Genomic DNA, 16,118 nt, shown 5'->3' with positions numbered 1-16,118 from the left:
ATGAAGCATACCGCATATTATAAGATACTAGATCTTGGCTTTAAGTAAAAGCTTACTGTGGTAAGCTCTTGTAAGTGCTAAGCTGGCCTGAGTAGATGAGATGGAGGAGATGCAGGCTAAGGGGCAACTTACTGGCTTGGGTAGAGGTGGCTTTAGTTCCCAGTTTTGGCAAAAACAGAGGCTAAAATTAGATCAGACACATGAACACAGGTAGATGTTTGGTCAGTTCATGGGCTACTCTCGGAGTAATGCTTAGTGTCTTGTTTAGGATCTGTACAGACTGGAATCAAATGATGGCCCTAAGCTGTAATTAAAAACGGGGTTGATTATAACTTGTCATCATCCTGAGATGTTCCACTATTATAGTAACTGGGCCACGTAAATGAATCAGTTTGAATGACTTGCTGACTACTTCTGGACAGTAGGTCCAGAATGCACCTGTGGTAGGGTTGGGACTAAAAACCTTCTTTGGGGACTCAACAGAGTTGCACCAGTTTGCAAGCTTTAGTGGAGCAATGTCATCAGGAAGCCCTGGTGCCAAGGAAATGGAAGAGCCCTGGCCTTTGGGAAATACTCCCAAGTTCACCTGGCATGCAGGTTCTCTCCCTTTCATTTGCTAGTTGAATAAAAAAACCTCCTTGAACTCTCTGCAGCTCTGTGCATTTGGTTTTACACTGGGGCTGCTCCAGCCACTACTTGTCCTTTGCATTTATCTTCCAGGATTGTTTAGTCTTGAATGTGTACTTTTCTTCCATTTCTGAGACTGGGTTGGGCCTAGTAAAATTGCCTGGTTGTAAATGTGAAAATGAGCAAATGTCTGTGACCATATAGTTTATCAGCAGTACAGACTGCCTCCTGCAAGACGAGTACTTCTAGGTCCACAGAAAATCAGAGTTCAAATGTTGGAAACTTGTTTCCTGCACCTATCGTACACAGACTGGATGATTTTTTTTTATAACGTCATTTTCCTTCCACAGTGAAGAGACTGCCACTTAATATGACTACAAAAAAATTATTCCTTTTAATAACAGAGCATGAGAAATAGTGAAACTATTCTTACTCAACCTACTTCACAGTGATTATATGTTTCTTGAAGTTCAAAGATGGTGAAATAAAAGGAAGCAAGCCAGTTTCTTCTCATTGACAATATTGTTTTTCAGAAGTTAAAAAAAAAAAACCAAGCACAAACCAAAACCCAACCAACACTAGTAATTTTTTTAAGTCTTACAGGGTAAGGAAAGATTACTTGCCAGAAAGAGACACTTTTGTTCGTAGAAAAACATTTATTCTGGCCTGTATCACTGTATGTTGTCTGTGTACATAATTTCCCATGACTGGTACAATGCTCTACCCTTGCTTCTCCCGCATGCCTTTCCGGATCTCTCTATGGGAGGATCCGAATCTTATACACGATTTAGAAGTTTTGGGTGTTGCTCTAGTATCTTGGAGAGTTGAATGTGACCTACAGAGTATGAAGTACTTAGAGGAAAGATGCTAGGTTAGAATTAAAAATCAACTACATTGTCTCATTGTGAAAATGCTTAATGTAATTATAATTGATGGTGCTGTTAGAGTGGGTGAACTTATAAATAACAAAAGTCACGTGTAACTTTTGCGTGACAGACTAAACTGTGATTATACAATATACAATTGGATTTTTTTGTTGTCTGTAAAGCAAAAACAGTTGGATAGTGTCTGATAAAATGATATTTTAGGCCATTGTAACTATTATTTTTTAAATCAACAGTTGTTTTCTGTGAAGGGTGCCATTCAGAGCTGGTTTGTCCCCACTGTCCCAGTGCAGGAATTGGGATTTGTAGCTTCAATATCTGTTGGGCAGAGGTCAAATAAAATGCACTACAAAGGTTCCACTAAAATCCTGAAGGAAATATCCACTCACCATGGGAATGTCATGTCCCATGTACAAAGGAGAAAATGGAAACAAAGTGAAGGTGGAAGAACTTTTCTAAACCCGCCTGCTCTTATGTGAGTCAATCCATGTGCAGTTGTTTTTCTGTGCAGTTTTAGGCTTTCATTAAATAAAAAGATTCTGTGAAATGTATTAGAATGCATGCTATATTGCAAATATAACACTGGTTAGAAATAACACGCGTGCTGCCTGGAAATGTAAAATAATTTATATGAATTCAAAGGCTATATATCTACATGGTTTTAGAGGAAAAAAATACTGTAGCTGGTGCAAAATATTATGTACGATGGAAATTGATGTAGGGGAACCTGAAACAGAGCACATTCTTTGCTTTAACATGTATTAACTGTTTTTTGGGGGAGAGCTTTTATGATAGCATGGAGTTTCTCCCTAAAAATGTAATCTGCTTTAAAGCACAATGATCTGACAGTAAAAATATTGACTAGGTTAGATCATCCTCACCCATTTTGCCCACTGAGGGTGAGGAATAAGATTCAATGGTTCTTTCCCATTAATGTACCCAGGTACAGCAAAGGGGAGATGAACCTTTGGTATTCCCTGGAGGTGGGCTCTGTAATGTGCCCATTATTTTCCATGTTACCCATAAACAGAATCAGTGTGATGAGGTTCGCTGATTCCTACTTTTTCAGTCCAGAATAAAATATGCTGACTCTTAGCTTGACTATCTCTGTAAAACAGATTTTTCCTTTTGAGGCACCCGAGGCGAGGTTTCCATTTATAGTCAAACAGAGTATCATAAGCATGACTCCTCCAAGTAGCAGTCACTGCACACTACCTTGAATAACTACCTTGAATGTTATTGGCTGTTGTTCTTTTCATATCTTGTGTTCTTTAGAGCCACGTGTATGTTACTTCAAACCTTAACAAAATTCTGCAGAATACTGCAAGCAACACTGGAGGTTCTTAGCATCAGGACATATTATATTTTGATCTGCCTTTCTCTTGACCAAAGGACTAAGTGCTAAAGCACAAAATTAAACTTGTTTTGTACATTCGTTGTCTTCTTCAGGAATGTGGCTTTCAAAAGCAAACAGATCTATGAGAATATTATTAATGATACTATTCTGGGAAACTCTCCATCTTTATGTTATACTTCATGGTTTACAAACACACCCACCCACCTTCTCCCGTGGAACACTTTCTGTTAAGCCAGTAACCGTCCTTTCATTTTCTTATCCTCAGTATTATGTTCATCCTGCATGTGATACTTTGCTGATCTATTTGCTGTGTACTTTGCATACTTATGCTTTGAATACTTCTGTAAGTACAGATTTGTATTTACCTAGGTAGCTAAATATCTTGTGAGTGACCCTCGGTCCACATTGGTTCATCCTTTCTTTCTAGAGCCTGTGCCAGCCCACAGGGACTGGCAGAATGACGTGGACAGCAGCCCGCAAGAACATCACTCGCTAGGGACCAGTCGACTGCTGTATCACATTACGGATGGAGACAATCCTCTCTTGTCACCACGCTGCTCTATCTTCAGCCAAAGCCAGAGATTTAATCTAGACACAGAGTCTGCTCCTTCTCCACCAAGTGCTCAGCCTTTCATGATGTAAGAAAATATATTTTATTTCTTAGATATTTTAAATAATTTTTGTACGATCCATGATCTTTGACACTTTATGGTTTTTTTCAGTTACTGTTATGTCATAAACAAGAACTTTTCATATTGTAGCATATTTTGACATGGTTAATTTGCAATGCCAGAAATAGGATCACAGTACAATATTGTTTGAAGTCTTTGTTAGTTATAGTTAGCAAGGACAGTTTTAAATATTAGTAATTAGTCTGAGGAGTGAACACAAGATAGAGAGGGCTATCAAGGTATAATACTAAAAATGTCAGCTGTGATAGAACTGTAGCTTGAGTTATTCACTAGATATGAGAGTGTCATAGAACACATGAACAGCCCATGTATGTGAACTCCAGAAGCCAAGCTGTTTCAGACAGAAGCCAAACTTTCTTAAAGGCTTATATATATAGCTGTCAGCTGCATATGAATAATAATCAGATCTATTGATTTGCAATTGTAAAAAATCAGAAACTAAAGTGCCTTCAAAATGATAATGTTTATTCCCAGTAATAAAAACCTCCCTGAGCTTACTTTTACAAATCATGTCGTTACAGTCTCCTATTACAGTTGGAAGATTTGTGAAGTAAGATGCAGGTCTTAGGTAAATACTGGATCAGGTTGTGACCTACTAGATTAAACTTTTGAAAAATATTCAGAAATCCCCCAACTAATTTAAAAAAAAAAAGAGGGAAAGAGTGAAAGACGGATGGCAAACTCATTAGTATACCCTAGAGGTACCTTCAAGCAAAAGCAATTATTTTATGCTTACTTTGTAAACCTAAACTATCTCTATCCTGTGAAAGAACCTAGCTGCTAATTCTGAAGTGCTAGGAAAGCGTTAAGTGTGCCTGAAACAAGGCATGGTCCATTATAGCCCGTTCTTTGACCCAGCTACTATGCTTTCGGCTTTCGCAGGCCAAGAAGTACTTCTAGATGTAACTGTGAAGAATGCAAAGAACCCCACACAGTAGCACAACTTACCAAGCATCTCCAGAGTCTCAAGAGAAAAATTAGGAAGTATGAAGAAAAGTTCGAGCAAGAAAAAAAATACCTGGTAAGATAATAATTGAAAAGATAAAGGGAAATACTACAAGAGGCAAGCAAGAATCTCAGTGTATTTAAACCTATGCAAAACAATAGGAAAAAGGGTATTTCTGGTAAAATGAAATAGGAAAATCATCAATGAGGGAACATCTTTTTATCATCTTTCAGTGTACGTAGTAGTTCTGAGACTCTAATTTGCATTTTCTTTGGATTACCTTTGTTGCAAAATATCCATCTTCTAGATGTGTGAGAAGTGTGAATCAGTGAACCATAGCTGACAGGCTTGTGAACCAAAATGATTCAAAAGATGAAAAGCTACTTCCTTACTTTGTAGAAGTCATTTGCATGGACACTGTTGCTCTGCTGTGCAGATTCCTTCATTCAGGCAGACTACTGTAAACCTCGGAAGCATAGGGCTCGACAGAAGCTGATGGCAAAAATTAGAGAAATAAAAATTGTGGTGTGTTGCTGGTGGGGGGTGTTAGAGGCCAACGGTGTGCTCTGTGCACTGTATGCAAGATCATGGCTCCTGTCAACCTAGTTTGTGTCATGTGAATTGTGCAGTGTCAACATATCAAAACATCTGTCATGCTGAGGATGTGTACCATATGAAACAGGGAAGTTTGTGACATTTTATGACTACATTAAAAGGAAAATTCAGTGAATTGTATATTACTTTGTAATCTCATTAATGACTGCAAATTTAAATGTACGTTTGTGAGTTGTACTGCCCTATGGTCATCATATACTCTTAGGAGCAAAATTTCATATTTAAACAGTCATCACACTTTGACCAGAAACCAATTTATTTCAGAGGTTTAATTTTGCAAAACTGCTTTGCCATTTTAAATATCTGAGTTTTGAAGATCCAGTGTAAATTGATTTTAATTTGGAGGCGATTTCTAAATGCAAAGAAAGAAGTGGTATACAAAGCTTTTGTTGTTTGTTGCTTTTGAAATCACTCTGTTGCACAGGATTCTTTCCTTTGATTAGTTACGCAGTTCAGCTGAAATGTTTAAAGTGCTGTTTCCCAAGGGAAGCTGTAAAGGCTTATCCCTGCAAGGGGCAGAGTGCTTCGGTTACCATCCTGGAAATCACTTTGGAACTTGACTAACATTGGGTATTTGATCAGTCCTTTTGAACTCACTGAGATTACTTATCCAATTAGTCAAGGACTTAATGTTTTTTTAGGATCAGAACCAAAATACTCAGCTCCATGTAGCACTGTGCCACAATGGGGGGAGATAAAGCACGATAAATTAGTAGCGTGATCAAGCCAAATGCTCTGCGTGACACTACGATATAGTGCAGTTGGAACTACGGACATTTTTTAGCACACTGTGTGTGGATAAGTTTTTATCAGTTTGACTGTATAACCATCAATTCCTTCTTTTTTATTCTTCCTTTTTTCTTTACATTCAGCCTTCACATGGTGACAAGACTTCCAATCCTGAAGTTCTGAAGTGGATGAATGATTTGGCCAAAGGTCGTAAGCAGCTCAAAGGTACATAATAGCACGTCATTTCACTTTATTGCTGAAGCTTTTGGAAGTGCGAGTGTACCTGGAATATTTTAGAGTTAGTTTTCTAACTTTAGTGCTCTGCTTATTTTTCACTAGTTCGTGGCAGTAAGTCTCCCAATGCCAACAAAGACACTGGGTGATATGACTTGCCTTGATTCCTGAAAGCAGGGATTAAAGTAAGCCAGTTCAACCCTCGTAACAAGGCTAAAAAGGAGAAGGGGAAAAAGACATCGTCTCTCCCTCCTAACTCTAAACATTCATGCAAAAGGCAATGTTAGTCTGAATGTTTCTATGAGTGTCTGAAATACAGAACTACAAAGTTAAAAGTGTCCTTGTAATAGTACAAATGTAGGTGCAAAATGTTTCTTTAGGACTGAGGTTACACAACCCTAAAGCTTTTATTTTTTTGATCATAAAAATGGTTCTTTCCCAGTGTCATAGTTTAACCCCCAGCCAGCAACTAGGCACCACACAGCCGCTCCCTCACTCCCCCCACATGGGATGGGGGAGAGAATCAGAAGTGTGAAAGTGAGAAAATGCATGGATTGAGATAAAGACAGTCTAATAGGTAAAGCAAAAGCTGCTCACGTAAGCAAAACAAAACAAGGAATTCATTCACTGCTTCCCATGGGCAGACAGGTGCTCAGCCATCTCCAGGGAAGCAGGGCTCCATCACACATAACGGTTACTTTGGAAGACAAACGCCATCACTCCAAATGTCTCCCAATTCCTTCTTCCCCCAGCTTTCTATGCTGAGCATGACATCATATGGTGTGGGCTGTCCCTTGGGTCAGCTGGGGTCAGCTGTCCTGGCTGTGTCCCCTCCCAGCTTCTTGTGCCCCCCAGCCTGCTCGCTGCTGGGGCGGGGTGAGAGGCAGAAAAGGCCTTGGCTCTGTGTGAGCACTGCTCAGCAGTGACTAAAACACCCCTGTGTTATCAACACTGTTTTTAGCACAAATCCAGACCATAGCCCCATAGTAGCTGCTATGAAGAAAATTAACTCTACCCCAGCCAAAACCAGCACACCCAGATATTAGATTTGGTCCTGAGGGTCAAGTTTTGCCCTTGACTGTCTGCATACCACTCCATTAACGTCTGTGGGTATATCACATGCTTGCCCTCAGGCAGAATGTAACCAGGACTGATTTTTTTTTTTAAGGTTATTTATAATTTATCTAAATCTTTTTTTCTGATTATAAATGATTCTCACTACTAATTAAATTGTAGTATTATGTTTCATCTCTTGTTTTGGATATAGTTAAGAATGTAGATACAGAGGATGTGATTGAGGTAAATAAAGAATTAGAAACTCATCTCTCATGAAATTTCTTCTGGAAAGTTCTCCCTTAAATACTAGGCTGCATAATTACTAGATTTTTTTTTTTTCCCCTTGAACTTTGTGTTACAAATCCAGGAAGGGCGAATGAGAGGAAATGGCCAAACTACATAGTTAACTTTCTGAACATTATCTCTCTGACTCAACCATTGCTTCAGCTAGCCAGGGGGTCTAGCTTTCACAGATCAGCCTCACCTTCACACCCAAAATGCCTTGATCGTGTGGACACCCTTGATTTTATTATCCTGAATAATGACTCTAGCTCTATGAGTTCAATAAAAGTTAACTATTTTTCCTTACAAACCTGGCCTGTATCCTCAGACTACCACAGCTAAAATTATGTCACTGTTTCTTCATGGATTTCAATAAATTTAACACATTTGGAGCCATTAATCTCCTGCCTTGCCCAAGGTCCTTCACCAGCCAGGCATACTCTAGGTATAAAGCCTGGTTTCACAGGAGCTAATTCAGACCTTAATTCAATTTCTTTGCTGCTCCGTGCAGGTCCCAAGAGCTCCAGGGTCTTTGGCTTGGTGTCAAGCTAATGTACTTACCTACTTTATTGCATCCAGGCAGGTTGCTGACTGCGAAGCTAGGACACACTGTAACCTGTATGTCTTCTGCTGGGTCGCTCAGGTGCTCTTCAAGCAGAGTGGCTGATTCTTCTTGGGAGGACCAGCTCGGTAGCCTGGCTGAGATGGCAGTGCAGCCTCTGGAAGGGAGGCTTATGGTTTAAATTGCACTAGAGAAGACGGGGGTTGGTTATGCAGAGCTGGAGTATGGCTGCGGAGACGCTGCCTCTTGTCCAGGAAGGGGTCCGTGAAGGGCTGCATCCTTAGACAACAATCCCCACAGCAGGCATGGACATGTTCTTATCCAGGCATCAGGTCACTTGGGAGTGCATGGGTTTACTGAGGAGAAGGGGGAGAGAGCGAGCTCTGCTTCCATACCCCACCCACACCGAACCTCCCACAAATACTCTCCAATGCTCTTTGTCCTTTTATGCCCCTTTCCTAACCTCACTCCCACTGAAATTCTGCACTGATTCCTACCCAGACCCCACTCCTTAACCCAGTGCCTCTTCAGTCCTCACCCATGGTAACACCTTTTATGTCAAAGATGGGCTTGGAGGAAAAAGAGAAGTACACGTGTGCTATGAGTTTCATTGGCCTGGACACATCTCACCCCTTGACCACCGGATTTCACCTTAACCAGGTGAAATATGTTACATGGCAAAGCGAAGCAGAGTTACTTTCTTACACAACTGTGGTATGAAAATAATTGTATGCAAGAAGTAGGGATGTTTGTTTTTTTTTTTTTCCTGTAGTGTCAGAGGAAACTTCTTTGCAAATATTTCCAATCTATTTACTTGCCAAGTAATTTGCCTTTCAGAACTGAAACTCAGAATCTCAGAAGAGCAAAACTGTACCTCTAGAGCGCCCCAAAGAAATGATCATTGTGAAAGCACTGGGACTTCTAAAGAGGCTGGGACACAGGAAGCCGCAAGCATGGAACGAGCTCCCTCAGTAGAAGAAACCATGGATAGCGTATTGAGACGATTAAAGGAGAAAAGACAACACTTTAACCTTCCTGAGACTATTAAGGTATTTAACAAGTATGGCTGTTTCTTTCAGAACTTTATCATCCGAGGCAGATATTAATTAGTGCGTAGCTGTCTTGGGGTATGCTGGTGGGTGTGCATCCTGTGCCTTCTGGCACTGCACCGCGTTTTCTCTCTAACAAGATGGGAGCTCTAGTGCAGTTTTCTGAAGTGACAGTTCTGTGAAGAGTTGCACAGAAAAACAGGTGCAGGAAGTTGTTTCAAATAGCACTAAGCATTTTTTGCTCAGACATGCATGTGTAAAACTGCCAGGCGCTGCTGCTGAAACCTGCCTACCAGAGGCTGTGCGTGCAGGAAGCGCATATTCCAGTGTAGTGAAGATGGTGACAGCAAAAGCAATCCTATCTTGAGTCCACAGAAACGGTGTGACTAAAAACATCCCTGAAGTTATTTTGACAATAAAGGTCCCCTCTCACCTGAGAAATGCTGAAAGCCTCTGCCCAGTCGATAGTGCTGCGCTAAGATCGCATGGGTAGCACAACCGTCCAGACTGCTTTGCCCTTCTGATCTTGTACGTTTACTTGTGCTGATACTGCCTCTGCTCTTCCACGTTCTCAAATACTTTTCTAAATTTAGGAGCAATATGCCATGAAACATGCTTGCTCGTCTGGGCAATTTATTTTTGTTTTTCAACTAGTACATATTTTTAAATTCCGCTGTGCCTTCACGCTACTGGCACATTATAGGGTCTGTCTGAAGCTGTTGTTCTGCAATGTGTATTGTCCATAAAAATACCTTTTTTGGGGGACTATTTTTGCTGTCAGATGATGTTGCTATTCCGGATTCTATACAGCCAAGCCAGGCAATAAATTCTGCCCTCAAAGGTACCTAAACTGTAAATGCTGACAGTAACATTTAGACTCTGGCTGATGAATGAAAAAGGGGAGGGGGTGAGGGGGACAAGGAGGAGTGAAGAACTACTAAATGCTAAACTATGCGAGAACTAAGAAATTATTCTGGGTGGATTTCAGTAACAGAAAGTATCCAGCAGAGATAATTTTTTTTGTTGTTGTTTTGTTTCTATTCTTGGTTCTTAAACAACTAGTTACTGTATAAAAACTAGAATTGTGCATAATGATGCGTGCTTCTGAGAGCTTGAGCTCTGCATACATGACTGACTTTTTAATTGTTTCTTTTTATAAACTGCTTCTTTTAAAACCTGAAATGGAAAAAGTGTTTCATAACCAGAACTCCTTTGTAAGAAAACAAAAGATGACAACAAAACCATGCTGTTCTGTATACAGCCCTAAAATCCCAACAGTGTAGACTGTATGATATTTTCAGTTGTTCAATTTTTTTTTTTTTTATTATGCAAGGAGTGAGATCAGATGACACCAAAACAGATGTCAGTGAGGAAATCCTGTCCAGAAAAACTCTCTTGTAAGAGTAAGTTGGGTGTGGGTCTGTGTCCCACTCATTTTTTTGATTAATTGGACTTCTCCTGATTGTCCGAGAGAGAACCTCCTAAATCTGTGCAATGGCAGTGTTGGCTTGAAATATTCTCACAGAGAATTCTGTAATGTAAATTAAATGTTTGCACAAGTTAATATTTTCAAACATTTTTTTAAAGATCTTAGTTGTTTTCTTTTTGTGTTCTTGTAGAGACAACTTGTGTTGAAAGAACTATCTGTTTGTTAGCAAAGGTGTTTGATAACCGTTATACAAAACTGCTATGGAACAGAGGCTTGAAAAGGAATAATATGAAGTCAAATTGATCTATTTCCGAATTATATATTTTAGTAGGTCCTTAAGTATGACATTAAAAATGATTGGTTTTTGATGATGAGTCATCCTGGACTTTTGGGGCAGAATGAGGTTTATAGCACTGACGATGTGGAATGACTCAAGGATGTCTGCTGGTTACAGCGAAGATCAAATGCTTCATTTCAGCTACATGCAACTTTGGGGTTACTGTAGATATTTTTTATGTGCAACATTTTATTTTGTATATAACATTTAGATCCTGTACCAGAATCTGAGCTAGATTAATAGTAAACTAATAGCGGCTAAATGTTTCTTTTTTCAAGATTTAGTTATTTTGTGTAAGGATAGTGTTTCCATAAAAGCCTGCCAAGTTCTCCCCTGAAGTTCAATGTGGAAAGCTCCTAAGGCCCTGCTGAAATACAAATGAGAGAATGAGTGTCCTTAAGTGACGTGCACAGTAAAATCCTGAACCACCCAGCATGTCTAAAGAGGACAAACCACAAGATCTGAATGTGAAATAGCAGAATGGCCTGCATGGAAACAAAGCCAAAGGCCTCAGCCCGGCCCAGTCCTCGCTGTCGGATTGTCTGTCCTCAGAGGCTGCATTTTCTGTCTGGAAGAGCAACAGGGAGCTTAACAGGCATAGGCATTCAGGGAACTTACTAGTGAGGAAGACAACTGTATACAATATTTTACGTGCCTTTGTCCCAAGTTACGAAAACCAAACTACTACCTTAGCTTTACACGTGGTCTCCTTTTTCTTTCTTTACATGCAACAAACTTGTGCCTTATATTTAGTTTGAAGATTTAGAGTCTGTGCCCCAAGGCTTTTCTCAGACTGGTTACCTCTATGTATCTGTCCTCTTATTATTGACCCACTCCAGTTCATCTTTTCCCTGGCTATGAAGCAGTGTTTTTATTTAATTAGCATAGAATTTCATGCTGCTGTATGCAGCCTACAGTCCTAAGATGCCTCAGACAGTTCTGTAATTTGTGATTCTGCCTTCCTTCTCTGATTTTGAAATTATCAGCCATTCTGAACTTAGCTGAATACAAACCTGTCTTGAGATTGCTAATAAAATGAGCTAATGAAATAGGCCCAAATGCTAAACCCTCCTGGGATTGTTTCTCATGTGTAAAATCAATATTAATGATCACTCCCTGTTTCCTCCTAACCATTCAGCTGCTCAAAGCTTAATAGTTTTTGAAAGACTTAACCTTGTATTAATTGCAGGACTAGCAGTAAGTGAACCAATTAGCCACTTTATAATACTCCTACATTTTAGTTAGCAGCTCTTCTCTTAACGTGAATGGCAGATAATTTTGGAGTGATTAATTCATGCAGACCTTTAAGGCAAAATGTGATTAGCGGTTCTGCACTGGGTTTGCATTTGGGCAGCAAACAAAAAAGGTTTTGCTCCTCATGAAGTTAATAGCAAGGCTTTGATATTAGAAGAGCATTACTTCTTCAGGGCTTGATGTATTTTCAAAAAGTAGAGGCTAATTATTAAAAATACTTCTCCAAGTTGTCAGTAAAAACTCCCTAGTCATCGACTTTCTGCAGAAAGGCTCCCCGCCCCCCCGCCCCCTTCACTCTTCACATGACTACATTGTGGTGGACGAGCTCTTCTCCAACCCGCCCAACACTTGGCCCTAATTCATACAGATCTGTCGTGACCTGGCAGAGACTGTGGAAAATTACATTAGCTTCACTGGCTCCTTGCTGTTCCGACCCAGATGGAAATAGGCAAGTGTCAGGAGCAGATCTGCTTGGAAAGAGGGGGAGCAGGAGAGGGGGAGAGAAATACCTGTTAAGTAATGTGCTCCTGCAGCAGACACCTGTACATGTATTGGTATATCCCCAACACTGACAAACCGCACTGTTGAAAAATCAACATTCATCTTTCTGGTACCAGTGATTCATAGTGTGATTTTTTTTTTTGAACAGCAGTAAACTGCCAGTGTTAGGTGTTCAGCCCAGCAGAGCAAGAACTGTGACAGAGGACGCAAGCCTGCTGCCGTTCCCATTCCCGTAAAGGGCTGCACTTCCCGCAGCTTCCCCACAGCGGTTCTACAGACGCACGCTGCCCGGCCGTAACTTCCTGCTGGCTGATCAGATTATTCTTCCATTTCATTTTAGAGATAGCACGTTTTTCTAGTATGCTCAGCAGCTATGGGGTGTTAACCATGGTATCACAATGATTGGATATTTAGGGATTTCATTGTGAATCTGTCACTCCACTCCGTAAATGTGTTGTGTTTGCACAGCTGAAGCTTTCTGTTCTTCATCTCTTACCAGCCAAGGCAAATCTACTTTTCTTGAGGAATAATTAAAAACTTGAGGCATGTCCTCTGTGCATTTTTGCAAGTTTCTGAGTATTTTGTCTAGAATGGTGGTTGTTCTCATTTGTTACAACTAAATCATATTTAACATATCACGGGGAATGCTAGATACGATTTATGAACTGATCTGGCAAATAGAAGTTAGTAACATACAGATCTCATTAATTGATTTCTCCGTAGAACGGATGAGAAAAATATTTCTTTAGTTTTGCAGTTACAACGACTATTCACAAATGTTACCTAAACATTGGAAAACGTTCTAGGAAAGTACTGCACTGATATCGGTGGGGCCTCAATGCTAACACCTGCTACTCAGATGCCGCAGTCGTCTTTTGTGAGCCCACCTTTCCAAAACCCAACCCATGAGATATACCCCATGTCCATGCAATTTGGTTGTGATATTCAAGCAAAACCCTCTGCTTGTTTAGACTTTCTGTCAACTGGTATTCCCAGAAAATTTTTTCAGATGCAGGCTCTGATTGAGCAACACACGAAGATTCTTGCCTTACTGACTAAGACCATAGTTTGTACCCTTGGACGCTTTCCAGATAAGGATGCAGCGTTCTGTCAATAGCCTAATACCACTTCCTGACTTTAAGCGTGTTAAATTGCTTTTGTAGAATAGTAATTTTGAAAGAAATCAAGGCAATCAAGTATTAGATCTTTATATAATGATATTAAGAAAACTAGGATTCCAGCCTTTCAGTACATTTTCATTCATGTGTCTTTCTCCAGAAGAAAGAGCACAAGTTCAGGCCACGACGACTCCACTTTGGCCAGACAAAGTAAATAGAGTGTATTTTCCACTGGTGAAGGCCTAACCTAACACCTGCTGTGATCAGTAGAAGTATCTCCTAGCTCTCATTGGCTTTGCATTAGGCCTTGAGAGGGTGACACGTACTTTGATTCATTTCAAGCTTCAGTCATGTAAATTTGGACTCTGTTCTTGCTAAGTCAATGCCAAGTCCCCATTGACCTCAGTGTGGACAGAAACAGAATTCTTTATTAATGTTTATCTGGGGAGAATAGATTATTTAAGACACCTACCTGTCCCCTTGCAATGAAGTCCTGACTCACAATCTTATAAATAACTTTTTTAAATAGGATATGACAAAAAAGCAAATGGCTTTGGAAAAAATCAATCTTCAGAAATGTCTACTATATTTTGAGAATGTTCATGGACAATCTGTAAGTATACCATAGAAAGATAGGTAAATTAAAAATTATTTAACTTTGCTAACACATATTTTTGGACTCATATATTAAATATATTTAGATCACTATTACAGGATTAACATAATTTTAGTTATTTCAAACTAATCTTCAGGTATAAATGTTACTGCCCGATACTGATGACTTTGGTTTATATTTTTAAAAATAAAATAAAAAGGCAAGTTTCTTGTGGCCCTGCATCTCTCTTGTGATTGGAAGTTGCAGGTTTTGATGATAAAGGTGGAGCATTATATATCCACAGCAGACTTGGCTCATGCATACTGTAGCCGTGCTATGAGGTAGGGAAGGTTAGAACGCTTAGCAGCTGAGAAAGGTTTATAGGGCACCACCTGAGACATGACATGCAAAGATGACATGACCTGTCATCCGTGTTTTCCTTTATTTCACAGCCGCACTTAAAACTATTAATTAAAATCCTTTCAAGGGGCATCATTGCTGAATGTAGGTACAAAACAAAAAATTGCCACCATTGGTGAGATGATGATTTGAAAATTTGCTTATACACAACTGAGGCATTCCTGTTTGATGTCTATGTCTGTATTCTTGTGACTGTCTCTGTTTCTGGCTAGTAATTCTGGTAGAGGAAAAGGCGAGTGGCACTAGCACGTGTCCAAAAATATGCCAGCTCTTAATATTATTATGATCTGAAGCTGATCTCTCTGCATCTTGGATAAAACCATTTTTGTCCATCTTCTTTGGGCTTGGAATGACAACTGAGGGATGGAGAGAATACATGGGAAGGGTATGAAGAAATTGTATTTCCTAAGAAGAAGAAGAACAAAGAAGAATTTGAGTTATTAGTACTATATGGAGGTAAAAGAGACTTGAAGAGTCAAAGATAGAAAAGAGAATAATAGGGCATGCTTTGTAGCACGGGGTTCAGAAAGGGTGTGTCTTCTCAGGGTTGAAGCAGCGCTATAACTAGCTAAGAAAGAGGATGCTAACTGCATAAGGGAAGAGGTGATCGGTCACACTAAGCAGCCATGAGGGAATCCTGGGTCTGCCAAGCTGCTCTGACTTGTCAGAGACAGTCAAGACGTTAAAGCAGGGAAATGGAAGTTAGGCAAGATTTTTACATCTTTTTTTGTGGTTGAAAATAAACACACAATCTGGAGATGTGCCACACAGTTACAGTTGCATACTTAAATAATCATGTATCTTAGAGAAGCAAATTTTACTCTTTGTATCTGTATCGATGTATTTCCCTGAGGGAAAGGGGTATGGATTAAACTACAGTTCTCATGGAATATCTATGAAAGCAAAATACACATCAGGTCTTACTAATACCTTTCTCATCTTTACAAGAGCAAATAAGAAATTTATTTATTCAGTTTTTATTTTTAATTTTGGAGGAGTATATTTTGTTATGATTTCTCTTCAGGTAACTAAGCAAGAAAAGAGTCTCATGAAACCTCTTTATGACAGATACAGAATTATCAAGAAACTTCTCGCAACTCCATCTTTGATCACAACAATTGTAAGTTGGAAAGAATTTGTATCCATTATCAAGAAAACATACTAAATGCTGTGTTTGATTTGAACCTGTATGTCAGCTTGGCAGCAATAGAACTACTGACATTTGAAGAATCTGCTCATTGGTTAATACAGGGTGTTGATATTTCAAATAGAGCAAATGCTCTGTAAAATTCAGCTTCTAAGCACGCCAGCGGTTGCAATGTATGGCAGCAGTTTCTGAGGCAATCACTTCAAATGACTGGGTAAGAAAGCAAAAGCTGACATCAATTTTCTATTATGGCTAACATATGCAACACAGAAAGAAACCTCTCT

The 16,118-nt window shown here is 39.6% G+C and overlaps 1 protein-coding gene across 1 annotated transcript in view; it reads left to right on the top strand.

The window, feature by feature from the left end:
• FAM13C (family with sequence similarity 13 member C) overlaps positions 1 to 16,118 on the top strand; it is a 54,269-nt gene that overhangs the window by 34,396 nt on the left and 3,755 nt on the right. The window contains exons 7-9 of the mRNA XM_009489247.2: positions 3,296 to 3,506; positions 4,443 to 4,581; positions 15,712 to 15,807. Coding sequence (XP_009487522.1) covers positions 3,296 to 3,506; positions 4,443 to 4,581; positions 15,712 to 15,807 — 446 coding nt within the window. The remainder of the gene's footprint in view (positions 1 to 3,295; positions 3,507 to 4,442; positions 4,582 to 15,711; positions 15,808 to 16,118) is intronic.

This window comes from Pelecanus crispus, chromosome 10 (assembly GCF_030463565.1).
Source record: "Pelecanus crispus isolate bPelCri1 chromosome 10, bPelCri1.pri, whole genome shotgun sequence".
NCBI classification, from domain to species: domain Eukaryota; kingdom Metazoa; phylum Chordata; class Aves; order Pelecaniformes; family Pelecanidae; genus Pelecanus; species Pelecanus crispus.
This window is presented reverse-complemented; position numbering and strand designations above follow the sequence as displayed.